Below are 24988 nucleotides of genomic sequence, written 5' to 3'. Positions count from 1 at the left end.
TTTGTCCCCCCACCCATCCCTCCCATTTGTTTAAAAAAAAAAAAAAAGTATTCCTCAATGCCTTTTGAGAGGTCTCTTCACCAGTGAGTACAACAAATGTGGCAATAGTTACTTTAACTTTACAATATTGTTTATACAAGAATTAAAGCCAATCCTATTCTTACAGTATGTACAGTCCCACCCCTGCCCCTCCTCCCCCCAGTTCATGGGTACGTAAAGACACAACAACCCTAAACTCCTTAGGTCCAGTTGTCCTCTGAAATGATATTGTATTAGTTCCTCAGTTTAACTCCATGTGCCTTCAGCCGTAAATTCCTCTTCTCCGCGTCCACAGTTCTTTTTTTTTCTTGCCAACAGCATGTACAGTAGTGCTTTAATTTGTAAACGTAAAAGCCGCAGAGGAGGGTCCGTTCACTCTTCGTCCGTACAAACCTGAAACAGACAAAAGATAGAAGCTGTAGTGGGAGAGAGATATTTTCGTAAACTGAACTGACTTTAATTTTACGCCATAGCAACGTCTCACCTTGACAAACGGGTGGTCCAGCAGCATGCTAGCTGTCCAGCGGCGTTTGGGTTCGCTCTCCAGACAGTGACCGAGGAAGTCTTTCCCCTCTGTGCTCAGCTTCTCCGGGATGGGAGGTTTATGGCCCATGCCCACTTTGTACATGATCTGGAAGTTGTGCTCATACTCGTGCCAGGGCCTCTGCAGGTTGAGATAAAGGTAGAAAACACAACATCATTTCCTTGTGGGTTTTTTTAACTTCTGTTTTTGGTGAAGTGAATTTCCTGAAGTGGTAAGAAAGGAAGAAGTTAATTTAAGATCTTACGAATGTGACAGGCTTAACTAGCAGGAGGCTTTGAAGCTTTCAAACAGCTATTTCAAATAACCCAAAGAACCACTATCATTTCACTACTGTGGAAGCCGCAGTTTTGCTACCAAGATCATAGATTTTGTTTGAAACCAAAGTTGCCAAAGCGTAACAGCATCTCACATGCAAATCATTCTGTTTTAAATCTGCTACAAAGAACGTTCAAATGGAAACTCTACTTTATATAAATGTACATTCAATTTCATGTAACTGGACTGAAACAGAACCCCTGCATGTGGAAGCCACTGCTAATCCACAATGCATCTCTCTTTGGCAATAAAAATGAAGCTTAGCGAAAGTTAAATAAGGAAGACTCTTAATGCTCTCATTTCATTCACAATTCTCTCCGCTCCTCTCCGGCTTCTACTCTATCAGCTGACTATGGGCGTCACTTCAAGTTTATCCACCCAGATTTTGCAACAATCTCTTTTAGTAAATCATATTGCTGTTGTCAACTTTTTAAACTGTCCTCCTCCCTGCTGCTGTCAGTAGTCTTTGTAGGACAAACAGATGTGACCCTCCTTCATCCCATTCACATTCAGTACTCAGCTCATCCACTGCCCAGTCCCGCTCCTCATCTCATCATCCTCCTCCTTTAGCCATCCCTCTCTTCACCTCCACCGCCATCTCTAGACTTCATCAGAGGGAATATCCCTAAACTAATCATGGCATCTCTATCACCTAAATATACATGTCATGATGGGGTCTTATCAAGAAGAACTCTTCGCCCTTCATCACATTGTGCATTTTGTAATAAATCATGGTTCACTCTAAAATAAGTCTATCCTGACTGAAATAACTTTAACAGTGCAGCAGTAACCTAAAACAATTATACAAGTCAAATTTATTCATGCAGCACATCATACGAGAGGCGTAAACTCAATGTGCTTTAAATAAAACACAAAAACAAAAGATAAGGATGGAACAGAAACATATAAGATAAGAACATGTAAGATAAGAAGGTAAGTGCAATGGAACATAAATTAGATAAGGTATTATTACAAAGGGAATAATAACATAAATGACTAAAAAATAAAATGCATTGCCGATTAACCACACAATTTAAACCTCACTAAAGGCTTACGAAAGAAGATATGTATTTAGTCTGCTTTTAAAAAAAGACAGTGTTGTAACAGACCACAGATCTTGTGGTAGAGAATTCCAGAGAAGGACCATAGTGACTGAGAGCATCATAAACTGATTTAGTATTTCAGCCCAGCTTATTTACAGCATAGAATAATTGCAGCATAGAAAAGTCCTTGAGTAAGATATAAGCTGGTGAGGTTTTTAAGGATCTATGACTAAGGCAAAACGCATGATGCACTGTTCCATCACTCCTTACCTTTCCAGTCACCATCTCAATGAGAACACAGCCCAAACTCCAGATGTCTGCTGCTCGTCCATGACCTTCACCCTTTGCTCTGGTGATGACTTCAGGTGCCATGTATGCTGATTATGACAGAGCAGAACAAAGTTATTAAACACTAGAATGTATTAATCAGTGAAACAATAACAAGCAGATTTGAGAAATACATGTGTATAATTCCATGTATCCAATGGAAAATATGTTTTAGGTGACGACACATAAAAAATAAATAAAAATGAAGATTGTTGTATCCACACAAGACACAGAAAGGGTTACCATGACTACTTGAAAACACACTTTCATAATAAATCAGCATGTTGGTGAACAGTCATTGGTGAAAAGGAAATAAATCTCAAACCACAGTGACCCCTGGTGGTGGCATTCAAACCAGACACATGATATCATTTCTAACCTGCTGTTCCCAGGGTGCTGTTCACCTCCCCTGGCATGGTGTGAGTGTTGTTCCTCAACTTGACTGAACAGCCAAAGTCACCCAGCTTAATCAGGCCCGATGACGTCAAAAAGATGTTGGCTCCTGATATTAAAATAAAAGATGGATGCTGAGTTCATTCAGAATTTCCTGCACGTCCAGTAAGAAAAGAAAATATGAGAAAGACTAAGTGACACTGACCCTTAATATCACGGTGGACTATTCCGTGCTCATGGAGGACATTGATGGCCGTAGTGATCTGTTTGCTGTAAAGCCTGATGACGTGTTCCTGCAGCCCCAGTCTGGACACCTCCTCCAGGGTGCCCTCGTCACAGTACTCCATGAAGATGTACATCTCCTCCTGACAGGTGAGGGGATAACAATTTAGATCAAACCAGCTTCAGTTTGCACCATGCGATGTTTGGACCGACATAAACGTGTGCGTCTTACCCGATGGAGCTCAACTCCGAAGTATCGCACCAGGTTCGGGTGTTTAATGCCTTCAAATATTTTCAGCTCATCTGCAGTCTCTTTGATCGTTTTGTGATCGTTCGGCTGGAATCGGATCTGGTAGGGAGAAAAAAAAAGTGTTAGCCACAACCTGCAGATCTTATGAGTATTTTGAACTTGATGTTGCTGGAGTACATACCTCCTTCATGGCCATTAGTTCACCAGTGTCAACATTGATGCAGGTGTACACCTTCCCATACTGGCCCTCACCTGTTACACACAAACATTACATCACTGCCTGCATGTGCATTACATAACACACCTCATGACAAAAGCAGTCAGCATGTAGCCGTACCTATCTTGTTGCCTCTCTGCCACTTAAAGGTCACCTTCCTGAGCCCGACGTGCATAACGTTGTCATAGGACTTGGGTGTGTGACACACTTGGCCGATGATGTTACGCTGCTTCATCACAGCATAGCGTTTGTCCTCAAACTTGCGGATGGAGCGACGGACGGCTTCCATGGGGCTTTGCCGTGCTGCAGTGTCTGAGATGGGAGACAGGAAATTATTACTTTCACGCTGGAAAGCATTCACTAATATAGGTTTTAGTCAATCCAACAACAACAATCTCACCCTTGGACTGGCTGATAAAGGTGCGGAGCTCCCAGCTTCGCCGTGCAGCGCTGTTAGGGTCTCCCTTTGGATAGGAGGGTTCTGGAGAGAGAAATCCCAAGAGGAATGTCAGCCAAATAGAAATGTTAATATGCACAATGTGGATCAAACCACGCATAGCAGTGAATGCACCCACCTTCTCTGTCCTCTGTAGGGCTGGAGTGGCGGCTTAGAGATTTGAAATGCAACTCTGCTGCAACCGACGACAGACGGTCATTCTCGTGGAAACTGGATCCCCTGCAAGAACATGAAAGAAACTGATGCAACTCTGTGGTTCAATCAAAATCCACTGAGTCAGACAGCATGTTTCGGTCTGGGGGTTTCTGTTTATGGCCACGTGTAGGGTCAACAAAGTGCAGTCTCTTCTGCCAAGACTGCACTTTGTTTTTATGCTCTCAAAATGTCTGAGTATGCTCTTGATGAAAATTCATGCACTAAGTGAGTCCTTTACGTTTAATTAATTGTGGAAAATTAAAAAGCACAGGGCACTGCTTCCTAAAAGCATCTTAATATGAGATGACTTGCAAAGACAAAGGTCATCTTCAACTTGAGATGCTTTTGTGGAAAATGTGCCCAGACTTAAAATGAAAATCGCATAAAACTATAAATAATCAAACCAATCAAATAACACACGATTCTACACAGGCCAGACAGTATAGAGGTTCAAGATAATATTAAAAAAAATGATTAAACCATCTGACTTTTGAAGGGAAAAAAAGATTCAGCCTTTCGAAACCCATTAACAGTTCAGCATGCATCAGAGTCATTACCCAGCTCAATCACACTCAAAGGTTAGATCTCTAGAGTGCATGTACTGATTTCTAAAGCGCACACAAATAAGCCAAAAATCTAATGGCGGTGAATCACCAGCATCAAAGCAAGACTGATGTTAATAGCACTAAAAGCGTAATATCATAGCCCACTCTTTCATTGAGGTAGTGTCTGTTTTTTTTTTCCATTTTCACACCATGCACAACAATCACAGTCTCTTCCTTTGACCAGTAACAAGACACATGTGAGGCCACATTTGGTGACATTTAGCAGGGCTTGGAAAGGCTACATTAGCACTTCTAAGCCTCGGAACACTGTTTATTAGGTCCATTCTGAGGTTTGCCTTCAATAAGATTATCTTTTGTAGCTTACATCAATGCCATGCATATTATTCAGATGCATCTTCCAGCACCTCATTGAAGCTACAGCAAGTCTATAGTGATTAAAGTGGTCATATCTTTACAGCCATGCTGTAAACGCAGCATCAATGCATTAAAAATCCAATTCTTCAAGTATAATTACACTTCAGGCTGAATGTGAAGGGAAATGCCTCATTGTTTTATTTAATAAAATGGTTGCTGTTGTCCGAGGATCCAAACTATACGTAAAAATATTAACTAAAACTACTAAGGATTGATGCTAAATGCAAAAAGCCTGGACAAAGAACAGGAGGCTGACTTTGTGGATACAGTAGTAATCCAATATCTGTCTAAATATCCAAATTTATAGAGTTTGTTTAGATGCAATCAGAGGGCTAAAAGCAGGAAATCATTAAACCTCCAATAAAACATATAATTCAAAGCTACAAACCCAATAATAGGACATTAACTAGTATAATAAAAAAAAATACATCCTTCTGTAAGAGTTTTAGCATAAGCAGTGTTTCATTTTTTCCATCTCTTGAATTTCACTATTTAATGTTCTGCAATTAACATATTTCAAAACTTAACAAGAAGCATTTCCTCCGTCCATTTCCATGAGCCTAATAAAAATTCAGCGCTTGCTTTTGTTTTTGTATCTGAGGCTTTGTTTTGACAGCAGGTTTCTACCAGATGACTTGGGGGCAAGGCTACCTGACGTCATTGGGACTGCTGCTGGGTGCTTTCGTGTGGCTGTGTTCCCCCGGGCCCTGAGGGACGGGGCGAGGGCCGTTGGGGAACAGCTGGTTCCGGAGGTCGCAGGGGAGACTCCGAGAGCTGTGTGGTGAAAAAACAAACTGAGGAGCGCTGCCTTGGGAGGTAAGGTGACTTGAGTGGGATGTGTGTACATATTTGTGTGTGTGAGACTGGGATGCTGGTTGAGGGACAGACAGTCGCACACACACTCACTCAGACACTATACAAAAAACTGACATACTCAGAGCATACACACACAACAACACACACACACACACACACACACACACACACACACACAAGCTCAACAACTACAGAGCAAACACATCAGTAGGCAACAAAGCAGAGATGATGAGGCATGATGAGCCATGCAGGAAAGAGTATTAAACACAGTAAGCACACAGATTACTTTGAAAACTCAAATAACTGCAACCACCTACCTGAAACCTTCAGCATTAGGGATAAACAGATTGGGATTTGGTGGGTCACTATGGCAGCGAGGCACCTTTACAGGACGAGGACTATTCCTGGGAGCTGAGAAGAAACACACCCAATGCTCAATTTAGTCACCACATCCCCAAAAGAAAACCCTGTTTGTAGTTTGGGAGAAATCTAGAATGAACTACAGATGACAGAAATATCATTATTCTGCAATTGGAGGGCAAATTGCTCATATTTTTATAACCACATACATCCAGTGGTCAGGCGGTTATGTCACCACATGAAAGCCTCTGTACTGTGTTGCTTTACTCGATCAATGTCAAATCAACCTTCTCAGTCAAAAAAGTAAAGACTCTTTTGCGATGGGATCACTCCAGCCACAATACAGCAATCCGCAACCTAAAATGAATGCGGGCCAAGGGTGTAAAGTGGTGTGTGTGTGTGTGTGTGTGTGTGTGTGTGTGTGTGTGTGTGTGTGTGTGGCCGGGGGGGGGGGTAATGGCTGCTTCCCTTCTGGCCCTCTTGCTTGGACCACACCCATTTTCTGACCGAACCTTCATTTGGATTTCAACCACACGCCTGTAAAGTTTGATCTTGCACGTTTGGCACGTTCACGGTGACAAAATCTGTCCACAGACACCTGAGAAAGTACTCAAAAGCACTTCTGTGGTAGTTCCCGCTATAATTGGTGCAATCTGAATCACAGTTTGCCATGATGACACAAACACAGACTCACACGGCCAAAACAATTCCTGCCACTGCGACACTGTCACTGCTGGTAATTATATTAGACAAAATTTGGTGGAAAGATTTTGTAGTATTATTTTTCTATGAACAAGGCTGTGACATTCTGCAGTTGCCCTGGTTGTAATAATTTGCCTTTTGTCTTTATTTAATCAGGAAATGTTTGCTGAGAGTGACACCATACTTAATAGTCATAATAGTGCATTTTCACACTTGCCCAGGGCAATCACAGTTTTCTGCTGAGTCATTATGCAGCAGGATACAGTGGCTTAAAGGAGTCTGAGTAATCAGTGAGGTTTCTGACTAACATTCAAAATTGATTTTATGATCCTTCTTGTAAACAAAGTCCTAAATGGGTCGGGACAAAGACACATTGCCAAGTCCCTTGTTAACCATTTGCCTTCAAGAACACTGTGATCATCTGCTGCTGGTTTACTGAATGTTCCCAGCAACGGCTGAAAGAACCTCAGGGATGCAACCTTTGGCAATTGTGCCCCAAAACTATGGATGATAATACTTATACATATCAGGGAGGCCAGCTAAAAACTTTGACTAGCTATAACTTTTCCTGATACATGCACTTTTCTTTTAAAATGTGATGTTTTACCAAATTTTATGGTTTTGCTGATATTGAGCTATGATGCATTCAATGTTTCTTACTATTTTTATCATTCTGAAAGGATGTCTGTGTTGTGTGCCACAAATTGGTGTTAGCTTGGGGTTGCGGCCGACACAGATAAAGCCCGCAATGAGGTTAAACCCATGGGAAGACGCTCTACAGTGAGAGCTGAAAAAGGCTTACTTCAGTTAATCAAGACTGGTGGTGAATCTGTGTTCATCGGGAAGTGGGAAACTCTGTTATGCTTATGGATTCAGAAGCCAAGCACTGAACTTCTGTGTTTTTACTCATATTTAAATGTCCTTTTATGTTAAATTCACTTGCTGATCTGTTTTATGTTCATTCTATGTGCATTTTAATGTGATGCTCTCAGGGTGTGTAATTTCCTTATTGGAAAGCACTTGTGCTCTTTGCATGTACAAATAAAGTGTATTATTAACAACCTTCAGGTTACACACTTACTTCTTTGCTTCTCGGAACTGAGTAATTATTTCATTACCGTTGTGCCTGTTTTGTGTAACACCCCAGTCCTGATGACACCAAGGTTATAAACTCCCGACAGAATGTAAACACTGAAATAAATCCTGAACTCCAGATATGGAAGTCACAAACAGAGAGTCTTACCGATGTACAGGCCGGTGACTGGGCTGTGAGGTTTACCAATCACGTGTCCGATACATTCATTCATCAAAGCTTGTAAATTCTGCAGAGAGACATGTCAATTCAGTAGTTAAGAAACACAGCGTATTCAAAGCAAGCTTGTTGTGCAGTTTGTAGAAAGAAAACAGGAGATTTTACCAGGAAGTCGTCCTCTGGCAATGCTGATATGAAGGCAGGTTCAATAGCCTGAAGAAAGTCAAAACCCTGAGTTGCCCACCTGCAGGTGAAACATGACAGTTGATCAGTATGACCCTTCTTCTGCTCATTTAATTCTCTCCCCCTATACAATTTCTGTTTTAACCGAATATAACATGTAGGTTTATTAAGAAGTAAAAGAATGCTAGCTGACATTTGAGGTTTAAAAACACCTCCAGGTGGATCAGCACAAGTTTTCAACAACATTCAGGTATCAAACTTTGAAGTGAATACAAATATGAGATGATTAAAAGCTGGATTTGCTGTTCATTTATGTTTCTCTGGGAAGCACACCAGTGGGTCGTGCTGTACTGAGCACACGTCTGGCAGTTATGATTAATTATGGAAACGATTTCAGCTTCTTCATCTTAAAGGATTTGTTCTGAGTAGCTCCTTGTGCTCTCCTCTGTATGAACAGTAGGTACTATAGTGGAGCACTTTTAAATAATACAAATTTCACGACAACTGACTGATGCTCATGGTTAAGTGTGCTTATTTTTGTTTCATGTCTCCATAACATCATGCTACTGCTGCAGTTGTACTCCGTGAAATAACCTAAAGGCTTCAGCCTATTATCAGAGTACAACGTTGCCATGGCAGCTTGTTATGGCTCCAAGCAAAAGCTCTTGGGCTGAAAAAAATGTCAAGACCTGACTCTTACACAGAAGATAAATATATCTAGTTTTAGATTTAATAGTTCTAAAAATACAGCAGGGCAGATGAGGATTTATCACTCAAACAAACCCACTCAACTACTATGAACTAAAAAAGACTTAAGTCTGCAGCTTGTTAAGGATGATGGGGAACAATGTTAGCTTCTTTAACCAAGATTAATTGCACTAGTAGGATGGTTTATTGATTAGTTGATTAGTGAGGTTGATGCCTGACCAGAGTGCTCAGCTTTAACCCTCTTTGCAGCACCCTGAGCAGCATACTCGAACCGAATATTTGGTAACCGAATATATTCGGCCGAATATTGCAAAAAAACACACATTCGGTATTCGGTGGAATAAGTTAAAAGCAAGGGCGAATAATAGCGGTGTGTTTTGATAACGCGATCAAACGGCGTGCCGTGACCGGCGGAGTAAAATGTCAGCAGTGTGGCGATCCGCGCTGTCACAGCACTCACATTTGCGACTAAAAATAGTTTTGAGCGAGCAAAATAGACTTAAATCATTCAGCACACTGTGCGAGCAGCCTACAGATTTCAACCAGCAGCAGAAACGAAAGGCGAATCCCACCGATTGTGGGTTGAACGGTCACAGACACAGACAGTAATGTATCCCTGTCAAAAACGGCGGCCATCGGCTTACCGGCGACGGAGAAGTCGGCTCCAATAATATCCTCTTCTTGGCGTCATGACTGCCCAGAAATAGGCCTACCTGAACAGATGAGCCGTGGCGGCACACAGGTATGTGACGTGTCAGAGGAGAAATGGGCCATCACATTACTCTTTGTGGCAGTAACGGTCCACAAACCTGACCGCACTTTAGGGACTGTTCTTTACTTACCGAGGGACTGTTCTTTAATTGTCAGAGGAGGAGGGTGGCTGGTTGATTTTTATTTTATGTATTTATTTTATTTTGATCCCCCCTATGTTCATCACTCATTGATGCTGTTTTTGAAGTATGAATAAGTCAATAAGTAATTTATTCCATTGAAATATCATTGATGTATTATAGAAAAGTGATTTATCTTTTTATAAATGACAAAAGGCACATCTGCCTCATTTTTGCCGTACCATAGGTCCCAATTTTGGTACCGTGACAACACTAATCTGGAGGGCGTTCATCTGCAAAAACTAATGAAAAACTAAACAACGATGTTCGGTATTCGGTACTCGGTATTTGGCCAAGCATTTAATATTATTTGGCTTCGGCCACAAATTTTCATTTCGGTGCATCCCTATCAGGAACACTAGCTGGCAGACCCTGAACACAACCAGAGAGCAAACAGGAGACAGAAGTAAACTACTTAAATGGGATTCCCTCACCATCCAACATCAAGGACTTTCTAAGGATTTTGCAGGCCATATGCCCTTAAATTTAAGGACCCAGCATGGCATAGTTTGAGACACAAAACCAGCTTAATTACTGTGATAACACTGAGAATTTTAATAATGAGAAGTGGAAGACAGAAGCTCACAAGAAACAATTATAAACTAAATTAAAAACAAGCGACAAGCTGGAATGTGTGAACACTTCTTCATCGTGGTGTGTGAAGGCTCATTCATGCTCAATGTTAGATATGTATACATACACAGATGGAGCCTTCTGTCTCTACATCGCGTTCATGTTGTCCTTATTTGTGCATGTTTTTTAAAGGCTTATGGATGCAGACAAAATGGAGCGGTGCCAGAAATCATGGGGGCAGTGTAGCATAGGGAGATACTTCCATAAGACAGACGAAGACATTTAAAAAAAAAAAAACATGACAGAACGGAACAAATCGGTGACATAGTAAAAGGAATTCTCCATACACGTAATGATGTATTTAATGGCCTCACAGACCATTGCTGTTTACTACACTGCCTCCGTTAAAAGGCACAGCATTACAACCGATTTCACCATCGCCATATTTGTTGTTTTCAGAAACCTTTGACTCTGTTTTCAGCACCATTTATTGAATGTATCTATGCTTACACAAAAAAATGCATGGAAGTATGTGGACAGTGACGGTTAACGTCTGAATTACACTTGTATCAAAGTACAAGTATAAATGAGCCTGTACAGTGACAGCAGACATTATCAAAAGAAATTCAGTTTCTATTATTGCACAAAATACTTTTATAGATTTCAAGGACTCATGGGAACCCTTCTTAAAATGTATTTTATGTTCAACTACTGGAAGGTAAGGCCATACCTGGGCTTGGTGCCTCTGCCGCTCTCACATTTGGTCAGGACATAGGTCATCCATTTTCGGGCAAACGTTATGTAGCGTTCCCCGATCCTCTGCCTGTACTCCCCTGACATCAGACGCACCACCTCCTTGTGGTACTGTAATGATTTCACAATGAAGTCAGTTCTTTCAGCTTTATTGTGCCTTTGCAAAATATAACTACCAACACCTTTAGCCTTGTTTGGAAGAAGGGATAGATTATATGTGTAGCATCTAAAACATGTGCTTCTTTGAAAATATGCACTGTGTCACAGTTACCTCAAAGGCAAAATTGTAGCCCTGTATCATCGCCTCCCTGTAATACTGATGCAGAGTGGCTGACTCGGATTCCTCCACCTCTGCCTCAAACTCCGTGGTGAACATGTACTCCACTCGGTCGATGGCGGTGCTGATCTTAATGCATAGCTGTAGTGCCTCATCCTGTGGTAGGAGAGAGAAAGATGGGGGTAGCAGAAGAGTTTTATTATTACTTTCTAGTAAAAAGGTTACATGGAAAATATAAACCTCAAAGCCACCAGTGAAAGCATACAAAATGGAAAACTAAAAAATGACGTGGTATTGTGGCTCGGAATTTAACCGATAGGAACATTTAGTGACTTCCTTTTTGAGACTTACTTCTAGTATCTGGCCTGATAGTGGCCTGATGTCTTTTTTCAGGTAGTGTTACTAGAGCAGACATTCAGGGTAGCTGATAACAGATGCAGTGGAAAGTAGGACACTGACATGCACCTGTCTTTCCAACAACACAGAATAAATGAGTGTTTCAACAGGTCAGAAATCAGAGCGGGTGGTTATGTAAGTACCTTGAGCTCCTCCAGAGCACTCGCGATGAGAGGCTGACTGGATGTTTGCTCCCGGCTCAGAGTGAGCACATCCTCCATGGATTGCTGAAAGGCCTTCCGTTGGGCCACCAGATGAGCCGACTGCATCACTATCAAGAGCATGTCCTCCACCTAAAAAAGCACATTGGACCAGTGGGAAGGTGGTTAACACCGGACATACATGTACACACAGATTAAATTTATAAAAATGTCATGTACCTTCATGGTACTTAAAGTGTCAACAGTTTCCATCTGGGGGACCAGTTTGAGCAGCTCTCCATCCCACTGTGCCCAGTCAGAATCAGTAGCAGAGTCCCCAGCTCCGTGTTTACTCATAAGTAGATAGGCCTCATCTTCTCCAATTTCATCTGTCTCTTTGGAACAGTCTTTGCCAGCAGCAGCGTTCAGAAGCTGCAGGATGAGAGCCCGCTGAGCCATCAAGCCACAGGGGACAAAGACCTGCAGCTCCTCTAAGCCTGGGATCTGAACCTGGATACAGAAGAAGGAGAATAAACGGATACATAAACGACCTGAGGACACAAAAGAAAGATGGGAAATGTGTAAAAATTACCAGAGAAGCAATCGCACCTTGACATAGTTTCCCTTCTTCAGTGCCTCCAGGAGATAAGTCACCCCGTTAGTGATACTGAAAACTGCAGCAATTTCCAAGTCCTGCTCAGAGGGAATCAAATAAAAGGCTGTGTCAGAACACACAGTCCCAGTTCTCCACAGAACAGAAAACAGGGTCACAGATAAACTGCAAGCTCAGTACTGTTGCGGCTTTCTATTTCAAGGGTGTAAAAAATTCTTCACTGCTGTCTCTCACCTTGCGAAGCATTTTGGCAAAGCCCAGAGCTTTGGACGCTCGTTCCCTGGCCTCGTGGAACAGCTCTTTAAGAGATCGACTCGTCTCGATAACTGACCGCCTTGAGGAATCAAAAGGTTTTAAGTTCATTGCACTTCTAATGGGACAGAAATATATGAACACTAAAACAGAGATCATTTAACCCTGTTATCCCCCTTACCTGATCTCATCCGAGGCGGTGCTGTCATCTGCACATTCCCAGAATTCATTGCCACTTTTTTGCAGGCCGGCATCGAGGAACTCTCCGGTGGATTTAAGCAGCATCCCAGCAATGTCACTGCAAAGAGCAGAGTATTCCTCAGTTTCACAAACATCATCAGTAACACTCTTAAAGGAGGGAGTTACATGTCTTAAAAATCATAGTCAAGTGCTCATGTGACCATTGAAACAGTTTTTTCTTGCTGTAGTAATTATCTCCTTATCGTAAAAAAAAAATCAAAGCAAACCTATTCTTTAATCTTTGAACTCTGGACATGAAATGGTCTGCCAGTGCCTACACTGAAATTTTTGCTTATTGTGATGTGTTATTTCAAAGAGCAGGATTCCCAACTGGTGGGTCGTGGTCCAAAAGTGGGTCCTGGGTCGATTCTGAATGGACCACAAGTGACTCGCAAACGTGTCGAGTTTGTAAAAAACACACTTTATTTTGAAGTACAGTGAACTTCAGGCAAAGAACTTTTATTTTGGAGTGCAGTTTCCTGCTGTAGAGTGAGTGACTAATAGACAACTACTTGACAGAGACACTGCATGTAATGTAACACTGACACCTTCACAAGGGTACGACATGATGACACACAAGACATTGTGAAGAAAACCTGAGCATTCCACTGCAAAAAGAATGAATGTTCTAGTTATTATGGGTTTTATTTTAGATTGACATAAATAGGATTGTGCAAACAACAATCTCCTGCGGCTATTACAGGGAAATATCAGTGCCAGTGCGCGTTGTCACCACGTTTGCCCCACACATGAGATGAGGTAAGGTGAGGTGAGGTGAGGTGAGGACAGGACAGGACAGGTGAGGTAAGGTAAAAGTATGCTTTAACATGATGACACATTGACGTGAAAGCCAGAGGCATTTCTGCAGCAGAAATGAATGCTTTCACTATTATGGTTTTTGTTTTATGTCTGTTTAAACAGTATCATGCAAAAAACTTTCTCCCGCAGCTGATCATGGAACGTCCATTTTTAAAGGGTTAACTTAAATGAATAAAAAACAGTATCTATTTCAGTTTGGTTTGCAGGTAAGCGACTGACCAGAAAAGCTTCCCAGACTGGGCCTCCCCTCCACGGATATAAGGAGTGATGACCTTGGTGAAGTGCCACTCCTCCTCCAACAGGTTCTTTAAACTGTGAGAAGCCTGAGGCAGCTGCTGCAACATCTGGATCCAGCTGTGCATGTAGTCAAAGTAGACCTAGAAAAACAGCACCGAAAATGCATCAAAAATGATCTTATACATTTTAACTCTGTAACTTGAAGTAGAGGAGGGAAAAAGGGTAAGCGGTCTTACCACCAGCATCTTGTGAAGATCCTCTTCAAACTCATCAATATTGGCATTTGTCTGCAAGCCCTGAGCATCAGTGACCACGCCACGCAGCATGAACTGATAATACTGCTTCATCAGAAGACCTCCTTTGAGAACCTCCTTACACTCACGCACCAACTGCAGAGTGCAAACAACACATGTAAAAACACAGATTAGCACTTACATATGAATGTCTTCGAGGATAGTGGTGGCCAGTCAAATGCTGACAAAATTCACTAAGCTTAATCATTTATAATTTATACTGTTCAGTTGTTTTTAAGTGACTTAAAAACTCTAAATTGTAACACTGAAGTGAGTGTGTTTCAACAGCTGCTTGCCTGTTTGATACTGAGCAGTGAAGGCTCTCCGGCAGGCCTCTGTTCAAGTCGCAGTTTAAGGCATTCGTGAATGACGTTAAGGAGGACTCTGCACAGCACAAGGAACGCTGGCCGGAAGGACGGGAGGTCCATGTCCAGCAAGTCCTCCCAGGACACCTGGTCTGCTCCGAGCTCTGGATTCAGAGCACGTCCACTGCAGGACACATGGCGCGACAGCTCTGGCAGGTAATCACTGTACAGCATGGGGTCTGGGAAGTCTGCAAACTGAGGGTGGAAGATCAGGTGAAGTTAATTCAGCGAGTCTTTCATTTAGCTATATTAATAAATGGTACTGAAACTGTGTTTTCAATGCTTCATCTATCATGGCTGCCAAATCTCAGACAGGCGTCTGTAAAGATTCTATAAATATGCCTCCCTTTGGATTGCACAGCGTAGTGTACATCACCAAAAATCTTCCACTAGCTTTCTAGATTTCTGCAAAGAAACACAATCCCATCCAACAAATCAGCAACCCAAGATGCTCACAGACCTCACTGTACATTTGCAGGTGGAGGTCAATGTCTGAACCTCTCTAAAATGCTCACACTTTCCAACACACAGATGAGCGGATTAGTCATCGCAATAACCTCAGTAACAGTCCTCTGGTCTTTACTGCTCCTACTGCCTTGTGTTTACACATCCTCTGTTGTTTATAGCCTGGGCTTCTTCTAAGCTCCAAATGCTATTTCCTCAAGTGCCTGATTAAATTACAAACATTTGCACTGCAAACAGGACAATTAGCTGTTTGACTGCTTTTGCTCTCCAGTTTACAGCAATTCCTGACAGCAGACATGACTTCTTTAAAACAATACCTTAATGCAATTTTTGATTTTTAATGAAGTGGAATCAGCTTGCTAAAAAGGAAGTCGATGATCTTTTATCTTGTTTAACTGTCTTCAAGGAATGGGCAAACAGAAGTAAGTTTTTTTTTTTTTTTCAAAACCCAGGCTATGTAAAACACAGCTTTAATTTGGGTCTTACACCTAATATTTCCATTCTTGATTGATCTGTTGAATATTTCATTTATATCTTCAGTCAATAAAATATTAAATGAAATGGCCATCACAGAGAGACACAGTGTCCCAGAGCCCAAGATGACATCTTAAAATTGCTTTGCAGAATCCAAAGGTTAGTAGCTTATCAAAATAACTGTCACTTGCTTTTCTGCAAACAACTAGGCTGCATTTAAATGTGTATTTGATACTTTCATAGCTTGATTTTTTGCTATATTATATTATTGTTACTTTCATTAAGTTAATTGTTGATCTGTAAATGATGTTCTGTTGCATAGAAACACTGACAAAATTTAGAGGGATGAAAAATGTGACAATCTCCCTGTAGCTAGAAACCCATCAATTTGTTCATTGTGTGTGCATGTGTGTCATCAAAGGACTACTGAGAAAAGTCTACTTATAATACTGCTACACTGGATATATAATTTTTTTACTGACTTAGCTGTAATATTGCCAATGTTCGGTTTAGGCCTGTTTATTGCAAGACTTGGATAAATTATGGCATTCATTAAGTGTGCTGTTAAAAAAAAAAAAAGCCTCACCTCCAGTGCAGGAGTGTGGCGAAGCAGCGCTGCTCTGGACCTCTGCAGAGAGCGGTCCATCAGTTTGTGCAGTCTGAGGATCAGTTTCCGCAGTCCCATCTGTTTCAGAGCTTTATCCACAAACGGTCTGTAGATGGATGTGGGGCAGAATACCCCCCCTCCTGCAATCGCTTCTACACTCCCTGCAGTAGCAGTTGGTAGAAACTCCTCTTCTGACAATAATCGGGCAAATTTAGGAGTCAGGGAGGGAGACAACTCTCCCTCTGCTACACGTCCCAATACACCCTCCTCTTCCTCGTCCTCAGCATCCCTGTCCTCTCCATCGCTCTCAGCTGTAAAAGTGGCTGTCGAGTCATTCTCATCTTCCTCATTCTCCTCTTCTTCATTGCCACGGGAGCAGCGAGGTGAAGGGATCTCAAAGACAGGCCACCCGATACGGGATAGATCATGGATGCCCAGAACGGTGGCCATAACGCGCAGCTTCTGGTTGAGGTCCTGGGTGATATTGAGCCACAGACAGAGCGCCTGCACCCTGCCCTGGAAGTCTCGTGCTGCGTACTTTTCATAGTCCTTCTGCAGGGCCTGCAAAGAGGGGTAGAGAGCTTCCACAGACTCCAGCAACTCTATAACGCGCTTAACCTGCTCAAATGCCAGCCGCTGGCGCTGAAGGTGCTCCCTGCAATCAGCGCCAGAGCCCAGAGGCTCTGCTGCATTCATCGCTGTTGAGGGGAAGGCGCTAAAGCCCCAGGGATCTACTCCACAGTGGTTGGTCTCCGCTACAGCAGGCTCCCTCTCCTTTCCACAGACCAGATCTGGGACACTCTGATAGTCCTCCTGGATTGCTTGAGGCCCTAAACACTGGGCCCCTCTCAGGCTGGCATAGTTGACCTTAAAGTGCAGCACCTCATTTATGATGTCAGGGATGGCCTGGCGGGCTGTGAAAAGAAAAAGGTCTTGGTCGCTGGTGGAGCGTCGTGCATGCCACGCCTGCAGCTCCAACCAAATGACCTCGTTGTTGTGACCCATGAAGGCCATGTTCTCCAGGCCTCTCTGCTCCTTCTCCTTCCTCTTGGAGGACATAGACGTGAGCTTGAGCAGCAGCCGCAGAGTTTCAAAAAACTTGAGGCGGTCGGCGGGACAGTCTGTCCTGGAGGTCTGGCGGTGGGTCCGAATATGGGGCATAGACACAGGGAGTTTGCAACTGCTGCAGCCCAAGCTCAAGTAATGTTTCCTGGGATCCATGTTGAGGGCACCAAAGGGACCTGACTTAGAGAGTGGATCCAGCATGAAGGAGCCTTCAAATGTCTTCTTGTGGTCTCTCTCCGTGGAGCGCAGTGTGGCCCTCTGCTTCTTGCCCTGCTTGTAACTGTGCTCCTCAGGGGCCTCCGCTGGCCTGGGACTCTCTCTCAGGGGAGTTGGAGAAAGTTCAACTGAAATAAAACAGAAGATACACACTCGGTACATTGCATGTAAAACTGCATGCGAAAGGAGTAATACATCAGTCAAATAGAAGTATTAACTTACCCTTGTTGGGAGATCGACCAGTACTCCTCGCCTGGCTGTTTCTAAGATGTTTGCCAGACATGCGTTTCATCTGGCGGGAGGTATAAGGAGGTGATGTGCCATACAGAGCTTCTTCTTCCTCACTGGGAGAGTCCCAGGATTCATCCACCTCAGAGTTCTGTTGGGATGCATCTTCCACTGGCTTGGCCTGCCTGTCAACATTTAATGACATTGTGGCAAAAACAGACAGAACAAACTATCAAGCTCTGCATCTTTACAATAAGCACAGTAACCTAGAAGTGCTGTTCACAGCTAGCCAATGCTTTTCCATAATGAAACTATTCCAGTCATATGATAATGAAACCAAAGAAATGTGTGCGCAAGGTCAAACAGTGCTGGGCTGTTTGTACCCATAACAGAGCGTGCAGCAAATCTCCTCTAATGCCACGGCAAACAGGTTGCTAAACTGCAACTAGACTGAATGTCTGCTGTTACCTACAGCAGACTGACGAGTTGTCTGTCCTTTGGAGCCTGGCTGGCTGCCTCCCAAATGCACAGCAGCAATGCTCTGTGCGCGACCACAGCTGTCCAGACGCAGGATAATAAGCTGTGGGTTCCCTACTGGCACCCTCTCTTGGTCTAGGTAAACATAATGGCTTAACCGGAGAGGGAGAAATAGTAACCCTCATTAACTCTTTCTGCTAAGTCATCAACCATACTGCGGCACAAGTCAAGAATTCATGGAACACCGACACTCAGTGTGTAGAAGTTGTCAGAGCAAATGCAAACACAGTGCACAACAGAATGTCACTTTCATGTGTTTACAGTAAATCTAGAGCAATAACAAAGATATGAAAATCATGGCTGCTTAACAACATTCCGACTGCAAATTTCAGATAATGAAAGCCTACGGCAGAATATGCTGCATCAAGTTCTGCAGAAAGGAAACACTATAATCACTTGAAACACTTCCTTCTGGGAAAGAGGAAAAGAAAAAAGAAGAGAAAAGGGAGAGTGCAGGCAGCACGCCTTTCCAGATTACAATGTCAGAGCTTTGTTCCCTAATGCCTTTCTGAGGGTTTTTTAACAGGATTAGAGAGAAGGGTTGGAAGGTCTGACCCCGCCAGCAAAAACAAAAAGAGAAAGCAGAGGAGGGGCATGAAAACGGGCGTTCTATATGCTGGTCGCCATGTGTCTCTTCATCGATCATCTGACTGATAGGCATTCCCCAACACGTGCCTGTTTGCGTATGTGTGGACAGAACTGAAAGGGCCACACGCTCGCTGGGGAAGTGTGTGCGAGTGTTAAGGGAGGGGGGTTAATCTGGAAATCACTTGCTTAAGCTTTTCAAGGACCCACATAGAGAAAGAGTCCTGACTTCTATTGCCCATCTGCCCCACTGCAGAATCTGTCTCTGTGCACACACACACAGGGTCCCCTGGGAGAAGCTGTGGAACTGCGTGCGACGCAAACAGACACCTGCTGCAAAAATCCTGCAACTTTAAAAAGCAATAGGACTCAAGATGCAATTGAGACTTCATGAACGAAACATACCGCAAAAATCACCTCAATAGCACAACCATCTTAACCACAACAGTCTTGAAATTACAGAAAAACTCTCGCACGAAAGAACACTGGTGCCTTTATGAGTGTATTGTACGGGAAACTGTGGAGGGGTTTGTTCTGCAGGAGCAGGACACGACAGTGATCTTTTCAGTATGCAGGCACAAGAAGGCACAGTGAGCAATCTTGTGTGTTGCAATAAGAGATTTAGCACAACAACAACAACAGATAAACTGTTGTGCTTTTGCAATGCAAAAATCAAAGCAGGTATCTGGAAACTGCATAGAGAGAGCACACAGAGTGAATGCCATCAACCTCCTCCTGCGTCAATCAGTAGCATTAAACAAAGTATGATCAGACGGTGTGCTGATTTGAAAACATCTCAAAGCGTGCATGGGTATGTGTGTCTCAGAACAAAAATAGTACATGCATGTGAGAGGGAATGAGACCAAGCTTTAAAAAGACACTTCTCTACGCAGAAGAGCATGACTAAATCATTCAGGAATGACAGCGGAACCAATGACGCCATCACTGCCGGTTGTTTGTTTGGTTGCCATGAGACACGTCAAGCACAGATTGTGCTCCTGCAGTAAAGACTGCGCAAATTCCTCTTCTGAATTCTTCACTTTTTCCCTAAAAACCTACTCGCAGGCTGCACAGAGTGAGTTACATGCCTGCGTGCCCTGCAGTTAACCATAGCAGCACTATGGTCTTCAAGCTGTCCCTGCCTGGCTGCCACTAGTGAATTATCACTGCAGATGGTGTCTGGCTGGTCTCAATGGCTCATCTGATGGCTCATTGGGGCACCAATAAAGGCCAGTGGAATGCTCGAGCCCCTAGGCAGAAACACTGAGTGCATAATAAACAGCACAAAATCGAGAGTCTTTTCTATATAGCGACTGAAGCAGTGATACCAAGGGCTGCCAGAGTCAGGGGGGCCTGACCTTTGACACCGACCATCCACTCCATTGTACCAGGAAGGGGCGCTCTATTGTATAGTTGTGACACGTGGCCCGTGAGGCCCACAGCTGAATAGCACACAGCTGGTTAGTGAGCACACTTGCTCACAATGCCCAAACTAAAGGGGATTTTTTTTTCAGAGAGAGGAAAAGGAGGAGAAGGAGGCCGGGGGTTTGTAAGAGCACACTCTCCACCAATTAGGTCATGCTGGCATGACTGATGCTCGGTAGGCTAAATCCAGATTTTGATTACCCCCCACTGTAAAAAGGATGTGTCTGCTGGCTACTAATTTCAGCCCAGAGTTAAATGCTGAGGCAATAAGAATATAAAACCTATTTGTGCACATGAACCCAAACCTCAGTGGAAGTGCGGCTCATACTTACAACAGAACGCATCTCTGAACTGCAGCCTATCCCTGATTAACAGACAGAGCCATCAGAATTTGTGCCATAGGCTGAAATAACCCAGAAACAATGAACACGACGTACTTGACCCCACCCTTCTCTGGAACAGTTTGACACTGCCAGGAGTGGACCTCCCAACTTCTCTGTAACTGTGCAAAGCATTCTGGTCATGCACCACAGACGAGTTTACTTCTGCAAGACATGATACCACATGCAGGCAGCCACTTAAATTCGTAAGAATCATAACTCAGTGCTTTTTTTTTTAAACACTGCTGCACTCACTATCTAACCTTATAAATCACTTGACAGCAGGGAATATCCTAAACCGAAGGGAAGACACAGACCTTACTGTACCATTGGAAGCTCATGCCATTAACCACAAGTCGCATGCTGTGCATCTAAATGTAGACGCTGATTGCAGACTGTGGGTGGCAGCATGAGGTAAATGGTGTAATGACATGTTTTTCACCTTATCTCGCTTGCATCATAAATGCAGTGCAAGCAGCTCCACCTATGAAATTTAATCTATAACTGTAGACAGTCATAAGCAACAACTTCAGTCTCAACTTGCATTCCAATGTCCTGCAGCTGTGCACATCATAAATGTCAAATTAAATGGATAAACACGATGTTATTCTGCAGAACTCTACCATCTTTCCTTTCCTCCTCCATCACAATGATGTTACTTCTGCAGCGTTTAAGTAACATCGATTGCATAGTTTTAGTAGTTACAAAGATACTTTTGTTTAAAAGGAAATGACAGATGAGAGTGACAGAATGTGAGAGCAGCACTAATTTCTCCAAAGCAGGTGTGGGCAGAAACAGGATGCAGATAGGAAACGCTCGAGGATGGTCCATCTGTATTGCACAGCCTGTGCTCCTGGCAAAAGCAGGCATTAATGAGTGCTACCCGTGATGAGCGTCTCCAGGGCTGCAGGCAGCCATCCACTGCGCACTGTACACCACATCCTGAAATCTCTGGAATGCATGTGAGCCACAATGTCTTCAGACTGACTTTGAGAACAAGACATTAGTGACACGGGATCGCTGTACTCGCTAGTAATAGCCCTCTATTGCCAAGCAGGCACATAACTCATCTTTGTCCGAGTAGTTGTCAGTTTAAACCAACCTCACATTCGGTGTTACACACTCATCGAGGTGGATAGAAGGATCTAAGACAACTTATTTTTGCATATTGTGTGGCCCCTATTTCCATGTGAAGGTTGAATTTAATTACAGAACTATGCAGTCTGAACACAACGCAGGTTTGCTCCTGCAAACTATGCAGCGTCTGCCATGTAACATGTAACTGCCATATACATTTCTAATGCCATTACTGCAGAAATGGTAACTCCAACAACTTCTTAGGCAGATCCAAATTTGGCCTCCCTGACAGTATATGCTAACAAGTAAAACACCTTAGCTCTCCAGAGCATGCTTTGCCTTTCAACCCCCAAAATGTGTGCACAAACTGAACATGGGTATGAAACTGGAAAAACATGAGGATGAATTTCTTGTAATCATATCAACTTGTGACAAATATTTCCAGCAATAGCATGACTCAGTATTTTCTCTTTGTGCAACAATGTCAGACAGCAATTACTTTAACAGGACCAGTATTGCACAATCATGCAAGCTGTTTGTGTGTCCACTTTGGACTGGGTGGCCACAGGGGAATAACAACTGGCCTGCACTCAATCATTACTGAAATAGTCCACACACAAAAAAACAAGCTGTTTGCTGAAAACCGGGATTATGGCAGATGACAGAGCTGATCCGAGGTGATAAATGCTCTCAAGAGTCACTAGCTCTGCAGACATGCAGATGAGAAGGGAGGAGAGGGGGAAGACATAACAGCAAGATTCCTGAGGGTCTGTCGCCGGCGGTCAGGGGCAAACACTGCGGCATTTCGATTAGGAGATGCGCACATATCACAAAAACATCTTATGACTGCCTGTGTGTGTGCATTCCCCTGCGAGATTGCAGAAATGTATTGTTCAGTAACCTTGTAATGTGAAGAACACAAACAGCATGATGAAACACTGGCTGCTGCACATACATTTGCAACAAATTGTTAAAGTTATTGACCTCCACAAGGAAAGATAATGAACCGATTCAAAAAACGCATTAAAATATGCTGTATAAATCAAAAGAGCTCATATCATGATTGAGCAGTGCGGTGCGAGACAACAACACGAGCGCCAAGTCTAGCTAGATGATTAACAATAACAGTGGAGCAACATGCTAGCTAAAGCCAGCGAAGTTTCTGCTTCGGTGTTAAAATGAAATGCATGGTCCGGCAACCTCTATTAATAGACAACACACTTTCAAGTCCACCTTAAGAGCCCACATTGCAAAACGTATCTAGCCTCAGCTCGGTTAGTTTCTGTTGGCGAACTTGCGGCTGAACAATTAAGTGACAAGCGACAGCTAACAGTAGATGTTAGCTAGCTTGTTCCCTGACATGTTGCACTGCTACAGCGGCGGATAACTGTCCGTAATGTTACCTTAGCATTTGGCGAGCATTTTGCCTTTCTCTCTAGCAACCGGGAATCAGACGAGGAGATAATATCTGCAGCAAACTACGCCTGAAAATGTTGCTCCAAAAAGTTTGCAACTCCAGTGTTGCAAATGCAGTAACTGCACGCGTACCACTATTTGACAGGAAGTCGATTTCTCAGAGATGCAAGCGCTTCCATAGAACCGACTGCGGTGTCACGTTCAGCTCCCTATTTGGCAAGTGCGAGGTCCTGATGGTGTAGCGTCTGTTCAACAAATTCGCATACCTGCTGGGCTTGTTGCGATCCGGAGGCTCCATGGCACAGCAGTGGCTTCTTGTTCCTAGCCGTGCATAGGCTCAACCATGTCTAAGCGATACCAGACACACTTTGCACCGTTAAATCTTTGCAAGAGAGGCGGATTTGTGTCTCTTTGGAGCACTTTCTATCCGCCGGCACAGTTGACTCTCGCTAGTGCGTATGCCGTCGCCATCTTTCCAACGTTCATTGAGGAGGAGTGCCACACTCTTGCATTACTACGGCAACCCGGATGGGTCATCATCGGTCATAACTGTGCAGGGGCCCAGTGCCTGTTTTTAAACCTCAGCGTACAGTCACAGTGAATCAGTTATCATATGATCACCTCTTGACTGATATGATGAATTATCATACTTTAAATCACTTGTTATAGTGTGCAGTGGAAAATCTAATATGCTACAAATGACTGCTGGGGATAATTTGAGTTAATTATTTATGACAACCTAGTTTGTGGTTGCCAGTGAGAATATAGGGGGACTTATTTCAGATGGCCCTTCACCATCAGAGTACTACTGCAGAGCTTTAAATAGTAGCTTACTACTGGAGGCCTAATACGACATAATGTCAGGGGCCCATTGTTATCTCCAGCAGCACTCTTTCTATAATATGATGAATGAGGATTTTCACAACACTGAATGCAACCAGCCATTACCAGATTTACCTGCTGCTGGGCCTGAATGAATCCCCCTGTTTGTAACCTTCTGTGAATAGTATGCAGTGTTTCGATGCTGTAACATCACAACAGCCCATGCATTATGGGGGTTCTGGGGGCCCCTGGTGGTCTTGGGCAGTGGTGGACAGTACAGCACATTTATTCACATTTAGTAGGCCACTTTACCTACAACCTTGAGGGACTTGTATTCTACTTGAGTATTTCATTTTTCTGCTACTTTATACAATTATACCACTGCAATTCAGGGGTAAGTATTGTACTTTTTATTCCACTATTTATATGATACTTTAAGTTCCTTTGCAGAACCAGATAAATTCTGATGTATTATTATGGATAAAGATAAGGCTTTATTGATCCCTTAGGGATGTTGACAAGCTGCCCAGCAGTATATATAGTTTTAAAAAAAAGCTCTAACATCAAAATGATGTGCATATTAATGCATTAATAATTACAATTCAATAATATAATTTGCATTATTCAGCCTTTTGCATAATGAGTAGGCTACTTTTACTTCTGGTACTTAAAGTTTATTTTTACGCTTTATTTTTGTACTTTTACTTAAGTGTGGGACTTTTACTTGAAACAGAGTATTGCTACAATGTGGTATTACTACCTTTACCAAAGTAAAAATCATGAGTACTTCTTCCACAGCTTGTCTTGGGTCTTGTGATAGCTTCCCACTTGGTTATTCAG

General features: G+C 43.0%; 1 protein-coding gene across 3 annotated transcripts; it reads right to left on the bottom strand.

The window, feature by feature from the left end:
- Positions 1 to 266: 266 nt before the first annotated feature.
- Positions 267 to 23813, bottom strand: map3k4 (mitogen-activated protein kinase kinase kinase 4). Of its 3 annotated transcripts, none has more exons than XM_033613533.2 (27): positions 23593 to 23813; positions 17901 to 18091; positions 16377 to 17806; positions 14783 to 15046; positions 14430 to 14582; positions 14176 to 14333; positions 13079 to 13195; positions 12880 to 12979; positions 12642 to 12725; positions 12273 to 12542; positions 12036 to 12185; positions 11491 to 11652; positions 11197 to 11330; positions 8278 to 8356; positions 8104 to 8182; positions 6116 to 6209; positions 5634 to 5756; positions 3926 to 4026; positions 3751 to 3831; positions 3471 to 3662; positions 3315 to 3385; positions 3116 to 3232; positions 2867 to 3026; positions 2648 to 2770; positions 2212 to 2318; positions 524 to 703; positions 267 to 432 (listed from the first exon to the last, which is right to left on the bottom strand). In XM_033613533.2, the coding sequence occupies exons 1-27, from the start codon at positions 23622 to 23624 to the stop codon at positions 412 to 414; spliced, it is 4773 nt and encodes a 1590-aa protein (XP_033469424.2). In that variant the 5' UTR covers positions 23625 to 23813; the 3' UTR covers positions 267 to 411. The 3 variants fall into 3 exon arrangements, with proteins under 3 accessions (XP_033469424.2, XP_033469425.2, XP_033469426.2); XM_033613534.2 differs by lacking the exon at positions 23593 to 23813 and adding an exon at positions 23314 to 23453; XM_033613535.2 differs by lacking the exon at positions 5634 to 5756.
- Positions 23814 to 24988: the final 1175 nt, after the last annotated feature.

Source organism: Epinephelus lanceolatus, chromosome 17, assembly GCF_041903045.1.
Source record: "Epinephelus lanceolatus isolate andai-2023 chromosome 17, ASM4190304v1, whole genome shotgun sequence".
Lineage (NCBI taxonomy): Eukaryota > Metazoa > Chordata > Actinopteri > Perciformes > Serranidae > Epinephelus > Epinephelus lanceolatus.
The sequence above is the reverse complement of the archived record's forward strand: the minus strand, read 5'-3'. Positions and strand labels throughout refer to the sequence as shown.

Coding starts and splice junctions, on each gene's coding strand:
- map3k4 (XM_033613533.2), bottom strand. CDS start 23,624: ATGGAGCCTCCGGATCGCAACAAGCCCAGCAG. Junction 12,186..12,272: donor ACACTTTAAGTACCATGAAG/GTACATGACATT, acceptor GTGCTTTTTTAG/GTGGAGGACATGCTCTTGAT. Junction 5,757..6,115: donor CCTAATGCTGAAGGTTTCAG/GTAGGTGGTTGC, acceptor TTCACCACACAG/CTCTCGGAGTCTCCCCTGCG.